Source organism: Lonchura striata, chromosome 14 (genome assembly GCF_046129695.1).
Source record: "Lonchura striata isolate bLonStr1 chromosome 14, bLonStr1.mat, whole genome shotgun sequence".
Classification (NCBI taxonomy): domain Eukaryota; kingdom Metazoa; phylum Chordata; class Aves; order Passeriformes; family Estrildidae; genus Lonchura; species Lonchura striata.
Genome location: NC_134616.1, coordinates 19,172,778 through 19,200,693, shown reverse-complemented (window position 1 = coordinate 19,200,693; position 27,916 = coordinate 19,172,778). Strand labels below are relative to the sequence as shown.

Genomic DNA, 27,916 nt, shown 5'->3' with positions numbered 1-27,916 from the left:
TTCCCTGAGCTCAGCAGTGCTGGTTTTCCTATTCCATGGGACAGTGAAACCAGCAAACAGCTCTGAATTCTTGTTTCCACTGAAATGGACTGGAAACTAAACAATCTGATAAATATTTATGTAGCAAAGCAGCTATGACAACCAGAGGAGATGGAATAGTTTTTAAAAACTTTTATCATGTTCATTGCCATTTGCTACTAAAACCAGATATTTAAACCAACCTGTTACACAATAGCAGAGACATCTCATATAAAAGTTAAATATTTATTTCTAACCATTAAGTAGCTCCAAAGAATGAAAATTATCCCCTAAAGGAAAACAATTACATTTCTTGAATAAACACTTCCTAAAAAGTACACAACTTCTTTGCCAACAAGAAGGAGATCCTAGTCTCTTTCCCACTGCTCCCATGGCCCTGTGCCTTCACAGAGCTAATGGCCTCTCATTCAGCAGAAAGTTTCCCAGAGAGACTGCTTTGTAGTTGTGGCTGTCATTATTCTTCACTTGGAATAAATCCTTTTGCTCTGTCCAGCTTGTCCAGAACCTCACTATAAAGGCCAACCATCTGGAGAATATGAACACCACAGTTGTCAACAAGAATGGATAAAAATGTACCATTTAACTAAGTGTATCATTTAACACAGAATAGAACTAAGAGAATAGGTGGGAGACTACCACCAGCTTCTAAACCTAAAATTTCAAACTGATGTAAAGATTTTTGGCACAGGTTAAATACAATGGTTTAGGGAAAAAAAAAAAAAAAAAAGATCAGTGCAACCTAACGAAAGTGATTTAATTTACAGTCATAAATCATAGTTTATATGTGAGTCTTATATCAGTACATAAACCTATTCACCAAATCACAGATGTTGGGAATTGATGTTGAGGGTGGGGAAGACTTCTGATTGTCAGCTCTTACTGCCCTAACTGATGTATTTAAAATGGTGTAAGATTTAGAGCCAACCTCTTGATTGCTCAGCTTGTACACCAGAGAATGAATGGTGACACCAGCCAGGCTGCATTGGGTTGCAATCTAGACAGGAGCCAAAAGCTGTAGAAAGAAGCTTACTTGTGACAGAGTAAGAAAAAGTGTCATTGCAAAGTGTCACCTACAAATGTGCTAGCCTGGAAATTTCTCCCTCAGGAGAAATTTCTTCCCTTAGGAAGTGGCTAAGCTACACCTGAGGAGATGAGCTTTAGTGATTTTCTTCACACCATTTTAAACCCTACTTATGAGATTATACTAGAAACCAAGCTTGAAAGTATGTAAGAGCTGATTTAAGTGAACTGGTACAGCACCTTGACTTTAGTTAAAGCAGGCAAAGGTACAAGGTTCTACCATGGCCACAAACAGTCAGTTTATTTCTATTCACCCATTTACATCATCGTTCCAGTAAAAGAATGCTATGTTATTCTCTCTATTGTCTATCAAAACTTTTCTGACCTCACTTTGAAAAAACCTTTTAGCACCAGGGTCCCCCAAAATATTTAGATACCATGATTCTCCTGAAACTCTAAAGATCATCAGTGGTTTCTTCCCCCAGATCCACATCTCAAATTCAGGCCACACAGCCAATCCCATATCTTCAAATCCCCCTGTGCACACTTACATGGCCTTCATAGCTCTTCTTCAGAGATCCTAAGTGATTAAGAAAATGCATTCCCAATCCACACCACTGCTCAGCTTCCTTGTATTTACCAACAGTATACTGAAATATTCCTGTATTCCAGGCTCTTGTCATCAGCCAAAGGATCTCCATCTCTGGGTAAGCATCCTGAAGTAGCAAACATGCAACAGCACCTCATCAGAAAAACTGACAAGTTTTTCACTTCAAAACTGACAAGTCAAGAGTGTGTTAGAATTTAATTTTAGAGTAAGAAAACAGTGGGATTCTTTCCTCCTAAGCAAAGATAGAAAAAGCCCTTACAAAATCCAAGGAAATTTGTAATACAGTCCTGAATTTCCAAAAGACCTTTCTTTTGAAGTAATTTCAGTGTATCTTTTACTGAAGAAGTCTTAGCAGCTCCACATATAACACTATGTAATGTTCATTTTACCAATTATTCTCAGTCTAATAAGAATTTTTTCAAACATGCTCAGGATCATCTCCCAGTCTCTTGGTTTCCTGATCAACTTACTGTGCTGCTGACTACACTCAGACCATCTTCAAAGTAGTGCCACACCTCCTGCAGCACACAGGTATCCAAGTCTGTCAGTCCAGTTGGCAAAGAAATGTTAATCAAACTGTGTAAGCATTTGCTGAGGATTAGAATAGAGCAAGAGAGGAAACATTAATTGCCATGTGCACAAACAGTTAGTTCTTAGTATTAGGAGGACACTGAGTTATGTGTCTGTGATTGTCAGACATGTCTACCTTGGTGCTTACTACACTCCTATTCTTGTAGCAGAAACATGCATTTTCATACTACCATATCTTATTCATACAATCTATAAAAAAATAATTAAGTACTAATTGCTCTTGACACTATTTTTATTGCTGGTCACTACAGTAACACAGAAAGAAAATCACAGTATTTCCTAGGGTGCTACACATGACAGCAAGAAAAAAGTACCTTTTCTAACTTCACCAACAAGAGCTACGTAGGCAGCATCCTCAGAAAATCAGTAACAAACAGAGGGTTCTGAAAACAGCTCTGTCTTTCTCAGTGTGGGGTGAGAAAGGCAGTATCAAGAGTTTCCTTTGCCATGTGCTTATTTCAAGGAACTTGGAAAGGATAAGTAACACACAGATATACCAAATAAATCACATATGTACTATGTGGCATCACTGCCTTACAGCTCAGAGCTTTCCTCTCAACCCTTAATTTTTCTTGTCTTTGAAATACTCAGCAGAGTAACATTTTAAATTAACACCATCCTCACAAGAAATAACCAGAGACATCTTCTGGATCCAATTTTCATTTTCCTTCCTCAATAGATTAATTTATTAGAAACAGGACTGTGCCAGAAAATATGCCAAGTAAACAAACTGCAGCTAAAACATCTGTTAGGCAGTCATCCTTCAGAGTTACATTGGTTGGCCAGCAAGAAGTGGAACCTTGCATATAAAGGACAATCTACTTTTTTTCAAATTGCAGGCTTTATTCACTGTCAGCATTTCCAGTCACAGGCTCATGGCAAAGCTTTGTGATAACACTAACCTAAATTTCACAGCATCAATGACAGCCTGCTTTCTGTGGAGGTTCAGTGCACTCTTGAGAGCTTTCTTACACAGTACAGGATACCGAGCTGGAGATTCCATTGCCAGTGCTTCAAAGTAAAAGAAAACAGAGAAGAATAAAAGATAAATTACTGAAGTCAACTTCAATCTCTTAGGTCATTAAAATAAACTACAGCATGTAACCATATCCCTTGTGAAAAACAACTGAAAAGAAATAATCTGCTTAATGGGCTGGTCACAAGCTACAGCATCTCTCCCTCTTTCTTACTAAGCACATCACCAATGAGGACAACAAGGCAGAAACACAGAAAGTTTCATAATTCTCTGCTGTTTACTTCCAGTGCAGTAATTTAAAAAAAAAAAAAAAAATCTGGTGGGGGGCACTGTCTAGAGAGTTTTGTTTGTCTCCTTGAACACAAAAATCCACACAGAAACCTTATGCAGGAGCAGGAATTCAGAATGGTGTCTCCAGGTGCTGGAGTGTTCTCCCTCAGGGCAGGGAGGACAGAAGGTGTTTATACAATCCAACAGGACACCCTCCAAAGATTTGCCATGGTAGTTCTAAATGCTCCTCATTTTTCTTGGATCCTGCTCTAAATTTTCAAGCATGTTTTCATGACTAGGACTTTGTGATGAAAGTATGGCACGGTGTAGAGAAGTGCTATTTACAAATTGACTATAAATCTTTAAGCCATTAAGATAATGTTGAGTTTCAACTTAAATATACTTAAAGTATCTATCCAGAGTCCAAAGCCCAAAACTTCTGTACTGGGGCATGAATCAGTAAGGGTCATTCTCAGGCCTTTGCCAGTTTGGAGCATGTAAAAGTTCATCTGAAAACCCCTTCCAGGCTCACAGCTGTATGAGTGTCTCAGGGTCTAGAAATAGAAAGATATCACAACTTTCTGGTTCATCAACCATGTCATTTGTAATTTCAAAACACAGCTCTCCTAACATTGCTGAGATCCTAAGCATCTTTGCTTCAGGACAAAATATATATGATTAGACCCATTTTCTGTATGTTGTACAATATCCTGGTCACCTCAAAATAACAGGAAAGAGGAATAAAAGCTATTTTTTCAGACTTGAAGATCTATAAAAGTTCTTACATGCAATGATTTCAAGTGTCTTGATCTCTATTTGTGGTTGCTCCCAAACTGACTCCATAAGATTGTGAAGTGTTGGATCATTAAGTTTGGATCTTGCTTCAAATTCATAAAGCAGCAACAATGTGTCTGTTGGGTCTTTAGCAAAATCTCCTATGAAAGAGACAGGATTGACTGCATGTAATGATGTATTTTCTCAAAGCCACACTGTGTAATATAAGATAATTTTTGCTTCCAACAGGCAAGAAAGGCACTCGGACTTAACAGTACAGCAAGTGGAATTTGCCATTCAGTGAATATCTAATGGATTTTTTCTACCAATATCCTACCACAAAAAGTAAACCATGCAGCTGCTAGGCTAACAGCCACTTAACACCTCAGCTTTTGTCATATTGTCATCTATCTACTCCAATAACTTCCATCTAAGACAACAATTCCACATGCTCCGTATTTTCCATTAATATTGTGACTAAGAGTTACATGTGCTGAAAACACACACTTTGTAGCTTACCTGTTAATTTCAGCACCTTCCATATCTCCTTGCATGTCTGAAGATGTTGAAGGGCCTGACTAAAAAGCTCCGTCTATTTTACAAAATTAAGTAAGTTATTTTTTCATTGTTTTAAAAGCAAAACAAATAATTATGTCAGAACTAGCTATAAAATAAATTAAGAACCAGCCTAGTTAGTAAATCACCTCTACCAGTTACTGGAGTTTTGAGGTTTTTTTTCTCTTTTTCCAAGACCTCCACATCTCAGACAAAGCCACTTCTCACTGAACATTTCATTAGCCCAGAAAGAACTGTCCATGTTCCTATGGGACATAACTGTTTTAGCTCCCAAGCATAAAATGGTGCTATTGAGACTGACAAACCACTAAATACCACAACAGAATTGCTGTGCATTGCCCTCCACAGAATTGTCTACAATCACTTTATACCAGACTTCTATACTTCCTTCACGTCTGCATCTTCCTTTATCTTCTAACCACAGTAAGCACAATGCCCTCTTCCTCCCACCCACAAAAAGACGTATACATAAAAAAAAAAGTGAGTTTTATCACAACCACAGTGGCAACTACTTTCAGCAGCAGCAGTAATTGTCTTTCTGACCAACCCACAAACAACAGCAGACTCTTACAATATATATATTGTAGATTGAAATTCCTCTCATAAGTTACTGCCATGACCCTTTATCGCTACAAACCCATTCAAAGACACTGAACTAATTTACAGAAATTCAACTGTTACAATTGACTAGAAAGGTGCATCAATTCTAACTATGAAATATTCCCTTGCTTACATTCTCAATATCCCATTCTGAATGAAAAAACTAGGACTTCAAAATCAGAAGGAAAAAATGCTATACTGGTACACTCAGAAATAGTTAACAGGCTTTGCCCTACCTGTTCTGAAGGTGTTACTTGTTGTCTCCCCATTTCCAGATCAACTGCAGCTGCCATTAACAGGCATGTCTTCTGAGCAATTAGAACAGCTTTGTCAGAGGGACAAAACTGGGACAACTAACACCAAAAACAGGAAAAGGTAATGAGAATTTTACCCATAAAGAGCAATTTTCTTGGGAACAGATAATTGCTGACCCTCCTCTATGACACTTGCAGGAATCAGTCACGAGTACTACATATTCATGTTGTAATTTTACTTGTACAATTTTACAAAAGGATTACTTAAATATAAAGTGTAAAGCAGAGTTGGAGTCCCCTCTCTACAACCACATACAAAGCTGACAGTGTTGGTAGAAGTCCACAAAGATTAGGACTCAAGTATTTAACATGTTTGTATTAATGATACAGTTTACAAACATCAGAATCCATTTATTTAGAAACTTCTCATTGAAATCTTAAGTTTATTACATTCCTAAGAAACAGAATGTAAAGTATGACAATAATGCACATTTGATATTACAAGTCAATCTCCTTGTGACAAAAATGCTCAGTTTTCAGAGCACACAAGCATGTCTCCACAGAGATACCCAAACCATGGATGTGACTTCTAGAAGAACTAGACAGATTAAAATATTCCCCAGTTAGAAACACAATTAGCAAGAGTAAATACCTTGAAAGACAGCACAAAAAAATCCCTCATCTTTTCAGGGCTGTCCTTGAACTGCACAGCTAAGTTCCAAGCTAACAAAGACATAAAAGTAGAGACTAGAATAAGAATCTGCACTGCTACATGTGTGCCCATCTAATCTCTAGCAATAAGCAGTTCAGGTCCTACAATTCTATTTCTGAACCAATATGTCATCAACAGCTCATTTAACAACAGCAAGAAATACTGTTACTAGTGATTTGTTTAAAATAGCTAATTCATGCTTTCAAATTTTGCCTTGATAATTTCACCACAACCAAGAACCAATTCTAGCATACACCCTGCCAACAAAAGTATGCACTGGGAAAAGCTTTTTCTTATATTAGTTAACAAAGCCAGCATATGAGGGGAAGTGTTGTACAGTATTCTCAAGACAAATAAAAAAGCAAAAGGAAAAAAACCCACAACATCTTGAACCATTCCTCATATTACCCCAGCAAGGTCAAGTATGTAGCAATTAAGCACACAATTCTGAATAAGAAATGAATGAGCATCTAAAGGCAATCAAATTATTTATGTATGAGAGCTTGACCAAATTAAATAATTAGATTCTACAGCAACTTTCACATTATTTTATTCTATAGGACATGTCTTTGTAGTCTCTGAATTTTTTATCTTGTGAGTGAGATGTTGCCTTCGAAAGGTCATGATTCCATTGATGCTCATGTCACTGTAACAAGCATCTGCTGCTTCTCCCCCTCCCTTGCTACTCTTTATTGGAGTACAGTTACACTGTGAGGATGTGTGCAAAAGCAGATGTCTTCTGATACTGATTGCAACTGTTTTCTCACCTGTGTGCTCTGACAGAAGCAAGAATCTGAAAAATGGTTCAACTTGTCACTGTATGTTTATATTTCTATTTATAGTCAGCAAATGTAATCCTTTACCAAAACTGTAACAGAGACTGCAAAATGAGTATCCAGAGACAGCACTATGCATAAAGATTAGGGCAGCCCCATGAGAGCTGCATTTCCCACTAGAAACCACTTTATCTGTGATATTTGTTGTTTGGATTTTACAGTCTGTAGTTCAAGGCAAATTAAGGACCAATAAAGACAGGAGATTCAGTTTAGATTCTGAGAGCAACCTACCAACTTTTCTAAACCAGTGAGCTTCAAGGATCCTCATGTCCCCTGTAAATTTTTCTTCTGTGAAAGACTCAGCAAGTTTCTTGTGAGCTGCAGAAAACATAATTCAATACAAAAGTACCACTTTTGGTGCAGAATAAAAACATTTCCAAGTCTAATCCTTACACTACAAAACAGAGATTTCCAAAATGCCTGTGTAATTTCTGATGAAGACTTATTTTCACAACTTAAATCTAATATTCTTCAGAAAGTCCTATAGAACACAGCAAAAGGTGCCACAAAAAACATTTTAGAAAAGATGCCAACAAGTACTGATCTTCTAAGTTTACTGACACTGAAGTCCAATGCAGAGCAGTTTTACTTAATTTCACAAGGAGGGGACTTGTATTTAATTACCAGTTTGAGGCCTTTCTTCTAGGAACCTTTTATTGATTTAATTCTGCTCTTAAAGCTCTTCTACTTTCATCAGTACTGCAAGTTTTTGATAGCAAAACTTATGCCACTGAGATACAACTTCACAATAGTATTGACTCTCCAGCTTTAGTTTTCATTGATTTCACTAGGAAATTGAGAGCCTGGACTGAAATAAGGAATCTAAATACTTCATTGGTATGGATCTAATCATATAATAAAATGTTCACATATGGAAGAACTCCAGAAAACACAAACAAAACAAAAACATACCCAAGTTCAAGTAAGTCAGTATTGAGTTGATATCTCCATCTCTAGAATGGAGAAAAAAATCAATTTTAGGAAATAGATTCATTTTTTTTGCAACAGAAGAAAACCAGAACATATTATTTATGTTGGAATATACTTTTCCAATTATGGATAGATCCACTCATCTCTCCTAACTTTGGAAAGATATCTCACTATTGTCAAAGTTACAGAGATTGCTTAGCTCACAATCTCCATTAAAAATACCTGACAGGCATATACATTAATTAAAGAAGAAAGTAAAGAGCAAATTTTAAAAGAAAAGTTTAGACGAGTTGAAAATAGGTTCCTATGTGATGTCATTAGGTCAAGTTAGGAAGTCATCTGGGTGGACTTTTACCAACATAAAAAATAGTATCTTGATTACTCTGCAAGAAAAAATGCCCAGAAAGAAAACATTACACAATTTGAACATATCCACCATAAGAAAATGGTTTTTGAAACAGACCCACCTTTTCTCTGCATTTTCTGCCATGACTTTTGATAAGATCAGACGGACCAAACATCTAAATTGAGAAAAACAACCAATGAAGAAACAAGATGTTTTTTTCAATGGTGTACTTTGCCCTAATTCTCCTGAAAGGATCCCACTTTTCTTCCTTATGCTTCTCCTTGTAGGTATATTGAATTCTTACTTTAAGGATGCAAATAATTGTTGGCAGTCTTGTAAATGTTCAGACAAATACTCCAAAGCTTTGATAGCCACAATTTGTTGGTCATTCTGAAAAGAATTAAAACACGTTTTGTATATACTGCACTACCTCAGTTACCACAAAAAATACCCAAACCAAGACAACAGCAAAAACAAACCCCAAAGCAACCACATATTCCAAGTCTGTGTAGCCCTGTAGCAGGAAAATGAACAAAGGACTATGCACAGAATTGCCTGAGAGTGCAGAGAAAGCTCTAAGGAGAGATCATATGATTCCCTGCACAATGAGTCTGTGGCAAGAGCAGGACTAGAACAGGTTGGTAAGGCTTTCACGCCTCACAGGACTGGGAACAAGGCCCTGATAGCCTGAAATGCAATCAGCCAGTTCAGCGAGCACTCAGGCCACCAACCAAGAGGCAAACAGGAGAGACAAAGAACTTTCATCATAGATTGATGTGTGTTTTTACAGTTTCCCCCTCCCTCATCAAAGATCAAATCCCAGAGGCAGAAGAAGATGCTACATTTTGTTAAAGAGAATTTTACAGACATACACAATATAATATCCAGATGCCAACATTTTTAACTCAGAATTCTTTCTTTTTATGTCAAAATTTTACATGAAAATAATTTCTACCTTGCATTACACAACACATTTGAGTGAGACCTTTGTTGTGGAAGCATGAAATACTAAGAAATCCAGTAAATACAGGGAAATATTAAATTTAGGCCAGGCTGAAGAGCTTATACTTATATCCTATTATATCAATAAAGCAAAGACAACATTATCTGCTCTACCTCTAAAGCAATTTGGGCAGCTAAACTCAAGAGGTTGCTGCCTGTATTTTTATCCACTCTCAGCTTGTCTTCATGTTGTGACAGCTTTTCTGCTAGCTTCCCCATTTCTATAACTGCCTCCATAGCTGAAAGAGACAGAGGGAAAAACCAACATTTTTATAGAAGCCATTGGAAGGTAGAAAGTTCTACTGTTTTAATGGTTTATAAAAGGCTATTTTTTTTTTTTTAAATGAAAACCCAAGACAAGAAAACCTGAGCATACCAGCACTTCTCCACAAATCGGCATTTCCCCCTAGGGAGGCACAAAAAGCTTTCAAGTTACTAATCTAAGGAAACAAAGATGCCATACAAATGATACTCATCTTACATTCTTAATTTTGTTCAGCTAAGTAACTGTTTGTTACCAAAGACAGAAGACTTTCTCTAATACATTGTCTGGGCATCATTCCAAACTCCCACATCTTGGCTTATGCTAAGGGCACCACTGCTTTTATGTTCACACTGTGCTGTGTTTCCCACTCTATATTATGTGAACAAATTATGCTGTCAATAAAAGTTGTATAGAAAATAATTAAATGGCAGAGAACTCATTGGAAAATAAGCTCTGCACATTACTCTGTATTCTAACTATAGACTGTATTTCTCCATTTTCATTACTTGAGCTAAGATCCTCATTAAAATATGAAACATTAGAACTCATTATAAAGGAGAAAGAGGCTACAGAGATACAACATTCTGTAAGTCATCTCAATAATTCATGTATTTCTTGGTAACTTCAGGCTCCATCTGTCCAGAGAAGTTAAGAGCAGCAATAATGGTTCCCTTAAGTTTCATATTGTATATGCACACTAAAAAGTACAGAATGATTCTCACCCTGGGATAATACTACTGCTTCTGCCCATGGGAGGATTATCTTCTCTAGACAGAGGCTCCATCCAAACAAAAACAAATATAGCAATGGACTCTGCCTCTTACGTATTGTGTGCTAAAAAAAAAGATCCCACTTTTACAACTTAAATCTACAACCTGACATTTTCAATGACTTTAGGAACTCTTCTTCTATCTACCCTCTATTGTGTCTTTCTCAAGATGAACAGCCCAAAGCTGCTTAGTATTTTTTAATATATTTGGCATTTCTCCTTGTAGTGGACCCTTTAACTTTCAGGTTGTACCTTTTTCAGTATTGTTCTCCAACATTGCAATCTTATAGACACTGAATTTAGTAAAGATGCTGTTTGGATCACACCTTTCTGCTTGTTTAACTGCCTCTTTAGCCTATTCACAGAAGAGATTAAAGGAAATCAGTACAACATTACCTTGAAATTAGTATATAATTTACAATAGAAAAGAAATAAAAAGATACACAAAATGTTAATGGCTACATTGATGACATCTATGGAATAACTCAAGATGTTTGACAGGGCAACATCTGCCCTTGAAATAAAAGTGATGAGACCAGAAAACAGCACCAAGGGCTGACCAGAAATTAAAGAGCCAGCATTCCTCAAAAATAAAAGCAATGCAAATAAAGATATAAGTATGTCTACATATGTATTAAATACACCTTGTCAACTTGTTTCAGATGAAGATAGCAAGAAGCCATGTTCCTCTGCAGCTTAGCCAAGTTCTGATCTATTTGCCCAGGTGTATAGAAGCTGACAGAATAATTGTACCAGTGAAGGGCTTCAGAATAGCTTTTCTCCTAGAAAATATAAAAACAAAATAAAACCAAACCCAAAACCACATTGCCATATTAGGGTGATAAAACTGCCTATGTCTTTCTAATTTTTTTAAAAAGGTCACAGCAATGAAAGATTTAGATAGTCAAGTACATTCTAGTGCATCGTCCAGGTTGTCCCAGGTGCAGAATCCACCACTTTCCCATGTTAGACTTCATACAGTTGGTGAAAGCCCAGCCCTTTAATTTGCCTAGACACTGTGAGAGACAGTATGCAAAGCTTTACTGAAATCCAAAGGGATGACATCAACTGGCTTCAGCTGATCAACAAGGTGAATGACCTTGTCCTAAAAGGAAATCAAGCTTGACCAGCAGGACTTCCGCCTGCTAGTGCTGGCTGTGACCAATGACTGCATTGTCCTTCAGGTGCTTTGCAGTAACTCCATGATTTTTTACCAGGCACTGAAGTGAGACTGACAGGCCTGTAGTTTCCAGGGTTGTCCTTCTTGCCCTTCTTGAAAACTGAGATAACTTGGCAGCTTTCAGCCAACTGGGACCTCTCCAAGTTCCCAAGACCATTCAAAAATCATTGAGAAGCCCCACAATGACACCAGCCAGTTCTTTGACTACTCTTGGATGAATCCCTTCAGGCTCCATAGCCATATAGGAACCAGTTGGAGCAGGAAGTCTCACATTAACTGTTCCCATGCACAAACCTTAAGATGAGGCTACCTGAAACTTGATTTTATAATTGAAAACAGCACCCAGATGGATGAAAATAAAACTACTGCCAGCTGGAACAAGGCTCTTAGTAACAGTTTACACTCTAACCAAAAATAGACATATCAAAGAGGTCAGAAAAATAATTTCATTTCACTGATATAAATAAGAACACTACTATTTGGTCCCAAACCTCATAATGTTTGGCAGCTCTGTCCCACAAGATGATGTGCAGCTGATTCAAGGCTTCAGGCAACAGCTGTTTCCCAGTATAATGACCTGAAAAGATACTGCAAATCATCACTTTACAAGAACTTTACAAAGCACACTGAGAAGGATCTAAGAACTATTCTACAACCTGCAACAAAAAACAGGGACACAGCAATAGTCTCAGCTAGGAGCCAGTGTTCCATCCCCTGTTCATGAAAAAAAAATAAACCCCAAACCAACAAATCCACCAAGCAAAACCCAAAAAAACCCTGTGGGCAAGAGAAAAATATTTTAATGCTTGAAGAATGTAAATGTAGCTCTTGCTCCTAGCTAGATGCAACACAAAATAGGATTTGTTTTACAGCAAATCTGACAGTCAAAAAGTACTACAGTGCTACAGGTGCAACAGACCTGAGAAATAAACTATTATCCAGCTCCAACAAGGACATGCAACCTGCCTTACACTGACAAACAAAAATAAATTGGGCTGGATGGACAAAGTATTAATATTAAATAGAACTCCTGGTTACTGTTTCTAATTGCACATGTATCATTCACACATGGTCTACACTAAGAAGGAGGAATTGCTCCAGCAAATGAATTTAAGCCTAAACTTGATCATGACTGTCTTTCAATATGGAAGTTGAGAGTTGCCAAGTAAAAGAAACATAACGGAAAACAGACACAGAGAAAGAAAAATTAGAACAAGCAAAAAAAAAAGTGAAAATTAGAATGCAAGACTTTAGCCAACTACATCCAGCTTTCAGAAAAAAGCAGTAAAAGATGGATACCGACCTACAATAACTTCTTCAATCTTTTGCTTCGCGAGCAGCTCCCTCTTATTCTGCAACAGGAACTCGATGTGGAACAGGGTAATTTTTCCAAGGTCAGGTGAAGATTCAAATCGCTCAGGAACAGATTTCAGAAAATCAAACCCAAGTGATTCCCTATTCACAGAGATGCATTTTTAAGAGGCTACACCAGAAGAGCTGTTAATTTTCCATTCTAGAGATTAACATATTCACACCATACAGCATGTTTGTCATTCAATCACATCAACAGAATGAATCAAGGTATGAATTTGTTACAGTTCATCTATTCAATGGCAGCTTCCTCTTATCACATGCTTCTTCCACTGTACTCACAAGAGTTTATTCTTCTCATTTGCATCAAGATACAAGCATATACATACATAATCATGATGGAGCACTTAACAGGGTAAAAATCTGTGCCTCAATTTATTTTGCAGTAACTGTTATCCTTCTAGTGTTTTTCCCAAAGATGGTTCTAGGATGCAAAGTCATTCTGATGGTTGGTTAGAAAAAAAAGTCAGTCTGATGATTTCAGACATATAATAAAACTACATAATGAATCTTAATCATTCCAAGGTAAGTCTACAGCACTGCAAATTGCCACTACACTTATTTCATACCCTGTTCTGTTGCTGCCATAATCAGTATATCCTTGCTATAGAAGACAGGCTCCTTCTCAAAACCTTTCATCTTACCTCCATGAGCTTTGATTTGAAATAAAGCGTCATTGTATAATAGATGTTCTTTGGTTATAAACATGCAAAACCTCCAAACATTGCGTTTAGCCCACTTAGAGATTCTTTCATACCTTCCATGCTCCAGCAGCAGTTTGGCTGTATTCAAACAGAAGTCTAAAGACATCTCAAGGTGTGTGAATTCTGCAACAGCTAGACAGAACACAAAGCACTTGAGATTATGTAATCGACTTAGACACCTAATTGCTCAATTTACCACTTATCTCTTACACCTTCTTTGAAAGACAGAAACAGAACTGAAAAAAAAACCAGCAACCCCACAACAGATCTACAACAAACTGAAGAATAATACCTATTGTGCTTTGACTTTCCTTTCACTGTACAGTTAATGCAAACTATAGAAAAGTGACAGACTGATAGCCCTGGAATTCCAGTCCTTTGTCTCTTTAAACAGGAACAGCATAAACTTTAGTAGAATTTTTTTTTTTTTTTGCCTCAAGCTGCCTTTTATCAAAATGTCTCATCCTTATCCAGCAGGAACAACCTAACACTGAGGTTAGTGATCAGGCTGTGTGTGGTAGCATATTGCAATGGGAACTACTTCAGCATAATGCCCTGAGATCAGCTGTTGGATTGACTGGCACTGATAAGCAGGTATCAGTTTTACACCACTCAACTCAGATAAAGTTTTGAAACTGTTACTCTGTGCTGAATGGTTAACAACAAAATAGATACATTCGTAGCTTAGATGAGATCCGAGAAGGAATACTCAAGGACATGACCAGAACAGTTGTTAAAATAAGCATTTGAAGGCAGCTGATGCAAATGTGCAACACAAGATTTTAGTGAAATGCCAAAAATTTAGCAGGAATCTTCACTCAAAAGACAGCACACACATTTCTGCCAGCCATACAAGAAAAGAGACAGCCACTCATTAATAAACTTGCTTGAAAAACTGACTGGAGGCTTAGTACCTCTAAACAATAGCCAAGTATGTTCTGATAGGCAACTCTATGGCTTCACAATTCAAACTGAAGAACACAAGTCAGCTGCTGTATGTTTATTTGAAAGTGTAAGGTTTAAATGACTGGCTACTTGAAATCTGGCTGAAAGCCCCAAGGAGGAATGTGGAGTTACCATTTCTGCTAGACTGGCAGCATTCAAACCCCGCAGCTCTCTGCAAGGAATTCCTCATCACATCCTACATTTCTCAGATTATTCATTACATATCTGATAATTTCCAACCTTGAAACATACAAAGCCTCTTTTCCTTAAGATTTCATTATTTATGAAAATTAATTTCTCTGACACATTAATTATCCTTTCTATATTAAAGTCTCCCCAAAAACCTTCTTATCCTTTCATTTCATATCAGAATCAGTTCTGTTCAAGTGATAAATGTGAGGAATAAGGAGAAAAGTGTTTATTTGACTTAAATAAACTCTTGTAATACAGGTTTATAACAACACACTGATGAGCACATGATGTGTCTTGGAAAAATCTGCAAAATCCCACCCAGAGAACAGCAATGCTTCACCATCCATTCTTTTGTGCTTCTGCATAAACTTATGCATAAGTCTAAACAAACTGTAGCTTTACATTGCTATATTTTCACTCTCTTCATTCTAACAGCCTTCAGAGTGTTCTCCCTTCCCTATTTGCAGCAAGACTATTTAAATTATCATCTGGATACCTCCTCTGTGAACACTGAGGACTATGTCTCAGTTCAAAACCAAAAGGATATTTAGCTAATTCAGATTCTGCCAAAAACAAAAAATTGGTTTTCTGTGTATGACACATGCAGTCTCCTTGGATATGGAGTAATATAAAACCTAGGGAGAGCTGTAATACCTGAGCTGATATCTTCATCTGATGCTCCACTTTTAAGAAGAATTTTAACTTTCAAAAAAAACCCTGCTGGATGCAAATTCTCCTGCACAATGGAAAATAACACATTATTTGGACAGCTCTTTGTAGAACAGAGATCCTGTGAGAGCACAGCACATTCATAATACAAATAAATATTAAGGAATCACATACTCTCCACTGAAATCTTCAGTACCATTTTAATGACTGAGGCAAATGGTAGGCAACTTATGCAGTAAATTTCTTCCTAAATGCAATGTGCATCTTTATTATTTATTCTTACGCTGTCAAAAGACCAAGGATAACAAAAGCAAAAGATGTAAAATTCTCAGTTTGCTGTGGCCCATTTTTGATACTTTTAAATAGAAGCTAAACATTACTGAATGATAGAAACATTTCTTGCTTTTCTATGTGTGAATAAACTGGATTAATCTAGAATTAATATGAGCAGATTCAAAGTAGCTTATTGAAAGAAGAAATTCAGGGGTCAACAACAGTGGGAGCAAGTGGAAATAATGAGGACTGTATACTAAAGCTCTCACTAAAACAGTGCATATTTCAGGTTCTAGAATCAACTTTTTTTCTGGTTTTCCATACCCTCACACAATATCAAAATGTGCATTATCAAAAATCATGATAAAAATACATACTGCTTCAAAAAACTTTGCAAAAGCAAATAATAGAAGAGGACAAAAGGCCTAGATACTGTAGTAGCACATTATTTACATTACTAAAATACACTGCCTTTTATCCTGATCTCATGAGCATACGCGTTATGATCAGTCTGTAAATTCAGGCATCAGGCAGAAACTGAATTTCAGCTTCCATTTAAAACAAAATTTCATACTTAAAACTTGTTTTGTACAAAAATGAAAATGAAATTTTTCAAATGATCAACCAAAGACAAATAGGAAATTTTCAGATTTCATTTACTCCACGCTGACATGAATAGATAGAAGCACAAAATTAATTCAAGTCTCTATGGGAAACAGAATTTGTAAAGGATTAAGAGACCTCACTGTAATAGCTGCTTAGAGATATATTAACTCCTTCAAGGTAGCTGGTATGTTTATACACCTCATTTTTCAGGTCTGCTTGCATGCCTGTGTCTGGGTGTTGCTTTGGGGATCCCCCAGATAATGACGCAACGGAAATAATTTTACTCTTTGTGCTTTAGCTGTGGGTTTGTGGTTCTCCCAGCCGCCTGCTTGTATCAGCTCACACATCTGAGAAATTTTAGTCACACCATCATCAAAGGACTTTACTACTAACACAGAGGAGGCAGGAGGACAGCTCTACTTCTACATGCAAAAAAGTATTTCTCTACAAAAAACAACTGGAAACACCAAAATATCCATAGGAGCATGGAAACATAAAGTAAACACACCTCAATCTGTTGTCAAGGATAACACACCAGTGACTAATGTGGTCCATATTATCATGTCAATAAATGCTTGAGTTTTCATCTATTGCAATCTTTAAATAGAGCAAAAATTACTACCTGGTTTGCCAAGCTTATAGCTTTCAAAGCCTTGTCCAGGTACAGACTGCAATCCCACTCAAAGTAGGTCGTGGCTAACAGTCGCAGCACTTTAGCCTGGAAATGAAAAAATACCCACATATGAACATACATATGAATACAAAAGACTTAAATTCTAAGGTCATGAAAAATAAAAGCTCTCTGAGGCAAAAAAATCCTTGCCTGGTATCAGATATACAAAGTGATTTCTCACATCTGAAACATATCCAGTCTTGAAGCAATGCAGTACACACAGGAAACGAATCAACTAGAATTCAGAGAAAAACAGAAGGGTTGCAAGGAAAATCAGATAACTGGGGGAAAAAAAGAATGAAAGAAGAAATTGGAATAACAGGAGGTACATGCTTCACAGAACAAAACAAACAAAAAAGTAGGACAAAGACCTACATGATGATGGACTTAAAATATATAAATTATTTACATAAAGAGAAAGAAATTAAAATCTTCATATTCACAGGTGGAAGTAAAAAAATAAACTGACTTCTGAATGTGACAGAGAAACATCTATCACAAATGACACAGCTCAACTGACAATGTATTGAAAGAGAAGATGAATGGAAGAAGAGATGGCCTTTCAGGATCTACTTCAGCCTTACTTTCCATACTTTGATTTCTGTGAAATAGTAGAATCAAGTGTGATTTAATGGCGCTCATCAGTGACTGCTGCTCATAACTGTACTTGAAATTCTGCCAAACTTCATAGAGAATTGCTAAGAAGGAGACCAAGACATCACTGGGCAGTTTGGCACAAAAAAGGCAGATAATACACTGGAGTAAGTTTAACAAAACTCTCCTATTTGTAAATAGAAATTTCTCTATTTCTTACCTGCATTTCTTTGCCAACAGAATATTTCATGTCCATCTTCCCAATGTCATAACTCTGGCTATCAATGACAAATGATAGTTAAAATTAAACAGGATGACAGAGATAATTTCAGTCTTCTGATATGTGCAAAATTCCTATTCTTTCCCACTTCCTAAGCAGTTAAAAACTACAAAAATCACACAAACTAATCTCAGTAGTCACTTTTACTAGAGAACAGAAAATTGTGGGTTCTTTCTATCCTTACATTAAAAACTGTACTCAGTCACTGTGGGAACCCCAGGCTTGTTCTGGGGTCCCATGTGGTGGTGAAATTTCTCTTTCAACCTGTGCTTCTAAAGAAAAACTGCACAGGCTCTTGCTGTTTGGTTTTAAGGCAGTTTATTGTAAGCTATCTAAAAGATTGTCTTCTCGGGCTGCGGCTGCTTGGTCAGCGGCCCGGGCAGAGGCACATATACACTTTGACATCCTCTCTGTCTGCTGTTTTCTTCTTTTCTCTCCCCGCCCAGGGCTGCTGTTATTTTTTATATTATATATTACGTATTACATGTTTATAATTTTCTCTCAATATCTACTACTTATATTACAAAGTGCTTTTTTACTCTAAACTAATCTGTGAGTGCTAACATCACTAAGAACATGGAGGCAAGGAAGAAGAAGGAGGAAGAACAGGATCAACCCACTTTCCTCCATCTTAGAACTTCTGACCCCTACGTATAAAGTAAAACCCCCCCTGTACAATACTAAAAAAATTTCCCCTCTGTTTTGTAACTACTTTTACTATACTATCTAACCCTTTGTGACTGTTTGTTCTACCTCCAAAGTTGGTAACTCATTCCATGGCTCAAACTCAAAATCACAGCTGTTTCCAGCTGCCTGTCAGCGTCTAGAATGCTTCTGACCAAGGCCTGGAACCTCTAAAAACGTCTGAGAGACATTTTGAGTTCCAACAAATCACTTTCTTCAACCCGTTGCAGCACATTCTGTAACATCTTCTATTCAAACATTTCAGTAGGTTTTATCAATTTTAACCACTGAGATTTTGAAGAACCAAGTGTTTCCATTCTCACCTGACATATAATATGGCAATATATAAAATCTATACATGACTTGTCTCCAGACCACAGCTCATCAACAGCAAAGACAGAACCTGTAACTCGTGCTTCCCCACATTTTTCTTCTAAAAGTTAAATGGCAGAACAAAGAACCACCCAGGAGAAAACACAGTGATAATTCCATAAAACCAGATTTGATTATAAATGCTGTGAATGAAAAACTGTTAGAAAGAAAAACAGTAACTGGGCGCTTGTTTTCTAATATAAGATATTCTCAGACCAGGGAAATATTAAACCACTAGATGGAGCCACAATCTTTCTACAGATTATTATTTGCAATGTGCAAAGCTTTATTTCCTTCTCAAATTTTGCCATCAGGACTTGGTATTTAATTGTCCACAAGAATAAAATATAAAATAATCTCCAAAGCACCAGCTGTAAATAAGTCTGAGAATTTCTACAAATCCTCTTTGACAACATATACAACCATAATGATTTTGAATTTGATCTGTTGCCCTCCATTTTCTTCTAACTATTTAAAAGAAGAAGACATAAACACAAATTTTCTGTAGGGAGCCTGTGACCATGGCATAAGGATGCTCTTCCTGATAGCCTCACCCTTAGTAATACCACAATAGTTATTTGGATCCCACAATAATTATTTGGATCCTACCCAAACCACCTCTACCTCTTCCTTTTCAACCTTGATGTTTGTGTCTTTCATCAGTCAAGGACTCTTCAGAAAACTAATCCCTTTGGAAGAAATGCTAGGGAGAGAATTGGCAAGAACCACTGGAAATTGATTTTAATTCTAATGACATGAAAATCCATGTGGGAAAACAGACATAGATTTTAGGCAATAGTGTACAACCACGACAAAGTATCTGCTCATATAATTCGGTTCAGCTAAAATCTTGTATTCTCTCATATTTAATGAGGCCTCTACCTTCCCTTGCTCCCCCCTCTCCTTCACACACAACGTTTTTACATCTCAGAAGTAGGGGTTTGTTTATTTGACTTTTGCACATTACCTGAGCCAGAAGGAGCTCTGTTCATACTTCTTCCATTCATAGGTTTCCACTCCAAAATTGTAACAGAGGATTGACAGGTAACAGGTCTGGAATAAAAGACTCCTGTTTCTATAATGTTCTTGTAAAACATCATTACATCTATGGCACTCCGGTCTCAGGTTCTTCAAAGTTAATTTTACTTCCAAAATATCACCACTGTTACTACTTCTGGCCTTTTGCAAGGGGATGCTGAAGATGACTAAATGGAATCATTAATTGGGTGGGAAAGTGAAAAGGCAGGATTTTTTAAACACACAAGGAACACAGAGTTCTTCAATAAATCACATTGAAAGCACTAGAACTGTGTAAATTAAACAATAAAAATTAAAATTTGAGAGGAACAACTGTAATACTATATTATCTTTTTTTTTTTTTAATAACAAAAAAGGTTTTACATAATTAAGTGACAAGGACTTTACATGTTTCATGGTAGGCTTCTTCCCAGCATTTCTCTTTAGGGTTAAAAAAGGATGACAAGTTTTAGAAGAAAACCACTTTTGAATGCTTGGTTATTCAGAGCTTTATCAGTCACCCTGACAACATCTGTTCATAACAACTTGCCTTTTCTTTGAAATTATTTGCAGCTGTCATATGTCATCCAAAGAAGAGACAAAAAGTCATTTTATATGCTAGCAGGCTGCCAATATTTACATCCATCTTGCCTCTGCAGTATCTTTTTTTTTCCCAAACATAAATGATGCTTTTTGCAAAGGACTGCAGATTTCAAATTCTCAGACAAAAATGAGAAGGGTAGGACAACATCTTGCTTCAATTGTTTTTTGGGGTTTTTTTTTTTTTTTTTTCTGCAATCCAGAGGCAAAAGCACAGAGTATGTATATGCACAAACACAAAAGAGATCATTCTTAGATGTGAAATCTTATTTTTCACAGGTTCATTTGTGAATGTTTTCTTTCCAGGAGAGAAAGTTTCCTGTAGTGCGCATTGGTTCATAGACTATTGAGGATCACAATCCTCTCCAACTGATCTCTGGTACTACACAACACAATAATCTCCCTGTGATACTCTCCAGGGACTCTCTGGTACAATGGGAGCATGAAAGAGTTTAGGATTGAGAGTTACCCAGCAGTCCAAAAGATTTAGATTCACTCAGAAATCACTAGCTCTTTCAATTTTCCTCATTTTTTAAATACCACTTTTTAAATCAGAAGTAAATTGTATCACTCTCTCATGATCAGAAACCTTTACTTTGTCTGCATCAGTGCTCCTGGTTTGTGAAGAGTTTTTATCACAAGTTTAGTATTATTAAATGAATGAGTTCAAGCAGAAAAAATGAAATTAATTTAGAATTAAATGAGGAACAGGAGTGCAAAGATCCCAGTGAACATTTTCAACAGTAAGAAGTTCTGCTCTTATGATTCAAATCAAAGCTAGACCCCTGCAACTTAATCACTCAGATGCACTTGAACATGGCCTGCAGATGACAAAAAGCAATGTAAAATCAGTTGGAGTTTAATTGGTAAAAAACACAAACTCCAAACATATTTCCCATATTTTTCTTTAAGAATTTGCATCTGCCCCTTTGAATTTTATTATCTGTACCAGAGAGACAGGAACAAATTGTTTCTTAAATACTGGGAAAACACATAAACAAATGAAAATAAATGTCAGGAAGTTTATTCTGATATAACTATAATAGACTTTTATCTTTGCAAACAAAAAACTAATCTGCATATGGTAGTTTGTTTTCTCTGTGAGACAGGAACTACAAAAACCACAATTTAGTGCAATGGGAAGCCTCCATTCATAGCTCTACAGTTTCATGAAGATGAAGATTAGTACTGATGGTACTGATAGTCTTGCACATCAATAACTTTGTCATTCAGCTCTTCTCTTGTCCCATCTGTCCCCAGACAAATGTTCACATGGGTACAAGATGCAATATACAGGATCAAGATGTAAAATGCAGCTGGTTCTGCAGAGAGTAGGTAGTATATTCAATTTAGAAATCTTTCTGCCTTGCTTGCTGATTTGTCTTCTCATTGTTTAGGAAAGAGTTTATTATTCTATTTCAAATTTTAATCTAAGAGAAGCAATAAAAAAATGCACTCTGAAAAAAACTCTGCTGTTTCCACACAAAATTTTTAGCAACAAAATCTCAAAGAGGCAACCAATTGCAGAAGAGATCTTCAGTTCAGAGTACTTTTTCAGAATTTTATAAGGCATATGTCATCCTTTAACATATAGAGAGGGAAGTAGGTTCTCAAAGTTTGAAATTATAAAGAAGGGAAGATTTCACTTACTTCTTTTGGCAATTTCATCAACATATCTTTGCAGCGCTGCACGCACATCACCGCTCTCTGAAAGTCCCCTTGAGCAACTGCCTGAGAAAGCAGCAGAGCATGCCAACAAACTGTTAGTGTGCAACTGGTCTTTAAAATTCACTAAAAACCTCATTCTTTAAAATAGGACTTGGGTTTTCCACATGCAGTAAAGCTAGGTTTGGGATTAGGTATCTGTCCTTACAGTGCTATAATAATTCTGTCTATTTTTCCATATTTCCAGATGATAAAGAGATCCAGAAAATCACTGCAGTCCTCAGGTAGTGTGCAAAGGCCAGAGACATGGGACAAGATCATTCACATGTTAAGATGATACAAGAACTCAGCAAAATTTATATCTCTTCTCTTTTATGATTCCATGATCAAATTAAAAATATGGGTCAATGCCTTGTCCTGTTTAGGGTAGCTCCTGAGAATTTTGGAGATAGCACTTCCCTTCTAGATAACGAGGTCAGTGGTATGACCAACAAACGCAGGAAACTACATTCTTTGTATTTGCACTCCTGGTCTGTAATACTCTGTAGGACTGAGAGTATTCTCAGACACTTCAGAAGGAAAAACAATTCCCCTCAAAACTTACAATTCCTAAATTATATACTTTAAATTACAGTTATTTGCCTTGTTCTCCAGTCAAGCACAGGACACTGTTGGAACTGACCCATTTATGATTCATACAGGCACTTGTTTATTTTATAAACAGCCATGATAGCCAAATCATAAAGCAACAAATCTGAACTAGAAGATATAAACACAACTGCAAGAATAACTGTGATAAATGTGGAAAATTAAAAATCATTAAATGATTTTGCAATACTGAATGCAAACATGAAATCTGCTATCTTATATCTAAGTGCAGGAAATCTATCCCTCAGCAAGTCCTCAATGCCAAGCATTCAGGCATCTAATAACCGAGTCAGATTTCCCTCTATACCTCTAGTGACTTATAAGGAAAACTGAGAACACATACTGATTCAGCTTGGTAAGAGAGTACTTTGAAAATGCTTTTCTCCACATCAGCTTGCACTTGAATATCTGCTTCACCATCACTCCCTTTCCGTAACTTCGCATACAGCTTTTCTATACTCTGGAAAACAAAATGCAGACATCACCCATGGAACTTACAAATATGGGTCTATGTAAGAAATCAAAACTGGGAAAGAACTTACACTCATGGCATTTTCTAGAAATCCATCTGCAAGACCAGCTTTTCCAATATCTATCCATCCTTTCCCAGTTTTCATAGACATCTGAAGGATGAAATGGTAAGTCTTTTGTGAAAAAGCAGTCACTTTCAAGAAAGGCAATGTAAGATTTCATCTCGTTGTCACACATACAGGACAAAGGTATTTCATCTCTGCAATTTCTGACCAGCAACTCTCACTTCTGAATGAACACTCAGATACAGCATAAGCCTTACAGTGGCCTGCTAGACAATATTATAAGATACTGAAATAAGTTTATTTCCTGCTAATATCATATTTTTCACTATGAGAAGATGTGATGCTAACCACACTGTCCAGACATTCCTAGCTCCAATGGCTCAGCAAGAGCCATTATAGTGGGACCTATATCTTACCCTGTAAGATACAGATAAGATATAGGTCCCACTTCAGCATGTACTTTGTTTTCTTAAAAGGGAAAAAATGGGATCATCTTTCCTTAAGTGATGAGAAGAGAGTCAGCAATATTCCTGCCAAAACACCAACTATCTTTCCAGATCTAGATGTATATTCCACTCCCATTCCAAAGCAAAGGTAATAAGATTTGAAGACTTCCCTGGGGGATCAACTATATTTCATTACTCACCCATAATTAGTCTTACCAAAATCTGTCTTCTAATAGTTCCCTCCGGAGGATCGCTGCCTTCACAAAGGCAAATCAGTCTGCAGGCAACAAACCGCACTGCAAGGAAACAGTGCAGGCATTCAAAAGTTGCCTTTTCTCTATTTCTTCATTTTTTTTTTACAGAAAGTCAAGCCCTGCCATATCTGAAAGACTATCTGGCATTTTAAATCACAAGACAGAAAAATCTGAAACTTCAAGAGTCAAAGCAATCTGAATTTTAGCCAAGATGTTTAAAATTGCTTTCCAGACAGTAAGAAAAAAAAAATATTCTTATTAAAATACCTACTAAATAATTTGGAGAGAGTTTAAGTTAAATACATGGTATTCAAATATTTAATTACACTGCAGGTGCTTACAGTAACAATTCTTGAAAGCCTCAAAATAGCCTTCAGCAAAATAAGGAAATTAAGTTTAATAATCTTTACAGTTTCAAAGTAAAAAGCAAAAATATTTTCAGGCCTTCCTTAGACATCAGGGATGGAAAAGACACTATTTAATGTACTTTAAACAGCCTCTCCGTGGCCCTTCAGCAATGATCTGAGAACATCGTGCTCTACTTTGTGTCAACTTACCCTTTTCCCTTTACCTGGTATAATTCATATGATGCAGATTATACATCATTTTGACTATAATCCCTCAGGACAAGAATGTAGGCTTGACACTGCAATCCCACAAAACCACAGAAAGAACACACTAAGGCAAAATCCCAAAAGCTCATTTCTGCTTTCCCCCAGCCCTGCCCCTGGCCCAAGAGAACCTACCAGCTGTGCACCTGGCTAAAGCAGGTCAATAAAAAGAGGACTTAGAATGTTTCTGTATGTAAACGTGGATGAGATTGTTTTTTTAATGTAACTATCTCACTTGATATAAATTAAGTGACCAACGGTCTAAAATTTATCTGTGTTATTTCCATACATTTTTAGATTTGAACCACAGTCTCAGAAGGCAAATTACAGCTTCCTTTGGTCTCATCACCTCCTTACTGGTGCTCTGGCATGGAAAGGAGAGTGATAAAAATGCCTACACTGATTCTGTGTCACAAGAAGATAAGTATTGCATTAGGATGCTTCTTCTTGAACTGTTTATACAAGCCCACCAGTACATTTTTGTCTTTCTAGACCATGTCTACAAAGGCTCAAACAAATCTACAGCACTACTTATGTGCCTGGCAGCAGAGAGTGTTTAGTTTCCATGCTACAGCACATAGAACACCTTTAGGAAGGTACAGAACATACATACGTTTGGCTCTTTGCTCATCACTGATAACAGCAGCTGTGTGTTTGGTCACAGTCCAGTTCCACAAGCTGACTGCACTCTCTTCAACCTGAAGGGGAGAATTCCACTCAATTAAATTTTGTCCCGGATATGGATCCAATTGAAATTTACTACTGAAAAATAAGCATCTTTCATGTGTTTCACAGGAATGGCCTCTCCAAGTGTTTGTCAACTTCCGTTTACACCAGAGTGAAAGGTGTGAGCTTTCCATAAAACTGTCACAGGATCCCACAGGACATGCTGGACAGTGACCTGAAAACAGGCATGCTGAATGGATGCAGCATTTCTTCACCTAAAATCTGAAGGGGTTGGAAAAGAACTCTAAGAATTCTTATCACATTTGAGAACGACCTGTAGTAAGGCTTCACCTCTTTTGCACATCAAAAAGAACACTAAGTAGCTTAATTACTTTAAATACCTACACTGGGAAACTTTGGATATTAGCAAACAAAGAACAAAGGTTACTGAGTATATACTCTTGTTCAAAAGATACAACACTACATAAAAGCAATAATCTGCTTTAGCAACCCACCTGAGGGGCTGCATTTTCCATCACTTTATTCTACTTTTCATGAGAGATCTTGCCTATCTAGGAGAGAGTTCATAGCCCCTCTTATTGAAGTGGCCAGATTACAAATGAATGATTTCTCCTTTCTTCAAAAATAATTTACCCCAATTGACTCAGGAAGAACTTAAGGATAGCACTTTTATGCTCTTGTATTTCTTTACAAACTGTACTATTGACACTTTCTGCTACACCTGCTAACTTATTTTGCTCCTTGTTGCAAATTTAGGACTTCCAAAACCAGTGTTCCTTAGCTGATAATTGCTACTTATTAAATGTCTCTTGAAAATATAATTTTAGAGGAAGAAGCTGGACTATATCTCAGCTGGTCTTCTTCCTTATTTCAGATTCATATATTACCAGATTTCTCTTTGAAAAAAGAGTTTTAAAAGTAATGTTTACTTCTTTCTAAGTACTCCTCTAGGAGAAATAAACAGAAGGAAAAAGCAAACATTATGAACAACCATCTGATAAACTTTAGCAAGGACTGAAAATTAGTACCTCAAATATAATATTGTGTACTGGAATATTGTTTACCAGGCAGTTAAAATTACATGCTTGCTTGTTTTCTTCTTCCTTGGGTTATCTGCTGTCACTATGGGAATCCACAGACAAGGTGAGAAGGGCCTCTCCTCTGATCCAGTACCAAATGCTTAATGCATCAGTGCTCTCTGCTTCCATTTTTCCTTGAAATTACAACTAGATACTACTAGTAGTTTGAAATAATATATACCTTAACAGCACAAGTAACCAGTATTTTTTCCCATTATTATCATAGAATGGATGGGTTGGAAGTGACCTTAAAGACAAGCCAGTTCCAATACCTTTCACCAGACCAGGTTGCTCCAAGCCCTGTCCAACCTAGCCTTGGACACTTCCAGGGATGGGGCAGCCACAGCTGCTCTGGGCAACCTGTTGCCAGGGCCTCCCCACCCTCACAGTATATTACTAATATCTAATCTAAGTCAACCTACTTTCAATGTAAAGCCATTTCCCCTTTTCCTATTACTTCAAGCCCTTGGCCAAAGTCCTCCTCCAGCTCTCTTGGAACCCCTTTAGGCACTAAAGGTGCTGTAAGTTCTCCCCAGAGCCTTCTCTTCTGGCTGAACTCGATCTGCCTTTCCCAGGAGAGGTGCTCCAGCCCTTCAGTCACCTTCATGACTTCCTCCAGCAGGTCCACATCCTTCTGATGCTGGTGACCCCAGACCTGAACACAGTATCCAGGTGGGGTCTCATGAGAGCAGAGTTACTGACACACATATTTTTACATTCAAGATCATTTCACATTGACTTTTAAAAATAACATTTCCCACTTTATTTTGGACTTTTACGCTATTGGGGCAAATGACGAAGAAGTGAACTCTTTTCTTTACGTTTCAGTAGTGTTACACTTTTAGCCTCACCGCCAAGGATGGGAAGCAGCAGCAGCAGCTGGTGTTTAGGGAGCTGCAGCACCAACCTGGGCCAGGGCTGTGGGGTGCGAAGCACATGCACGCCCCGTTTCTTCAGACGGGCTGGGAGCGGGGGACTCTCCCTCCGCCACCTTCCCATCCCCTTCAGAGATGCTCTCCGCCGCCTGGAACAGCTCCTCCGCGAGGGCAGCAATGCGGGACGGCGCCTCTTCCCTCAGCAGCTCCTGCACCAGCGCTGTAAGACAGGAGGACAGCGGGGCATGACACGCAGCCCAACGTCAGCCGCCAGGGGCGGCGCTTATCGGGGAGAGCCCAGGGCCCACAGCACCTTCCGCGGCCGCCGCCCGCGGCCCCGCCATGGCCCCTCAGCGGGAGCGCTGCGCCCCGCACTGCGCCTGCG

General features: G+C 37.5%; 1 protein-coding gene across 1 annotated transcript; it reads right to left on the bottom strand.

Annotated features, from left to right (window-relative positions):
• Positions 1 to 351: 351 nt before the first annotated feature.
• Positions 352 to 27,900, bottom strand: TEX11 (testis expressed 11). The gene is made up of 29 exons (XM_031504836.2): positions 27,845 to 27,900; positions 27,564 to 27,751; positions 25,504 to 25,588; positions 24,242 to 24,321; positions 23,586 to 23,666; positions 23,387 to 23,503; positions 22,381 to 22,461; positions 20,081 to 20,166; positions 17,998 to 18,055; positions 17,133 to 17,228; positions 15,617 to 15,698; positions 13,879 to 13,957; positions 13,054 to 13,205; positions 12,242 to 12,327; positions 11,215 to 11,352; positions 10,823 to 10,925; positions 9,651 to 9,775; positions 8,839 to 8,924; positions 8,656 to 8,709; positions 8,171 to 8,211; positions 7,490 to 7,576; positions 6,363 to 6,433; positions 5,693 to 5,809; positions 4,800 to 4,872; positions 4,292 to 4,441; positions 3,163 to 3,271; positions 2,140 to 2,260; positions 1,611 to 1,775; positions 352 to 565 (listed from the first exon to the last, which is right to left on the bottom strand). Exons 1-29 carry the CDS (start codon positions 27,873 to 27,875, stop codon positions 494 to 496), a joined length of 2,814 nt encoding a protein of 937 aa, XP_031360696.2. The 5' UTR covers positions 27,876 to 27,900; the 3' UTR covers positions 352 to 493.
• Between the last annotated feature and the right edge of the window lie 16 nt (positions 27,901 to 27,916).

Coding starts and splice junctions, on each gene's coding strand:
- TEX11 (XM_031504836.2), bottom strand. CDS start 27,875: ATGGCGGGGCCGCGGGCGGCGGCCGCGGAAG. Junction 27,752..27,844: donor GCGGGCGGCGGCCGCGGAAG/GTGCTGTGGGCC, acceptor CCTGTCTTACAG/CGCTGGTGCAGGAGCTGCTG. Junction 20,167..22,380: donor TGATGAAATTGCCAAAAGAA/GTAAGTGAAATC, acceptor CTTTTATTCCAG/ACCTGTTACCTGTCAATCCT.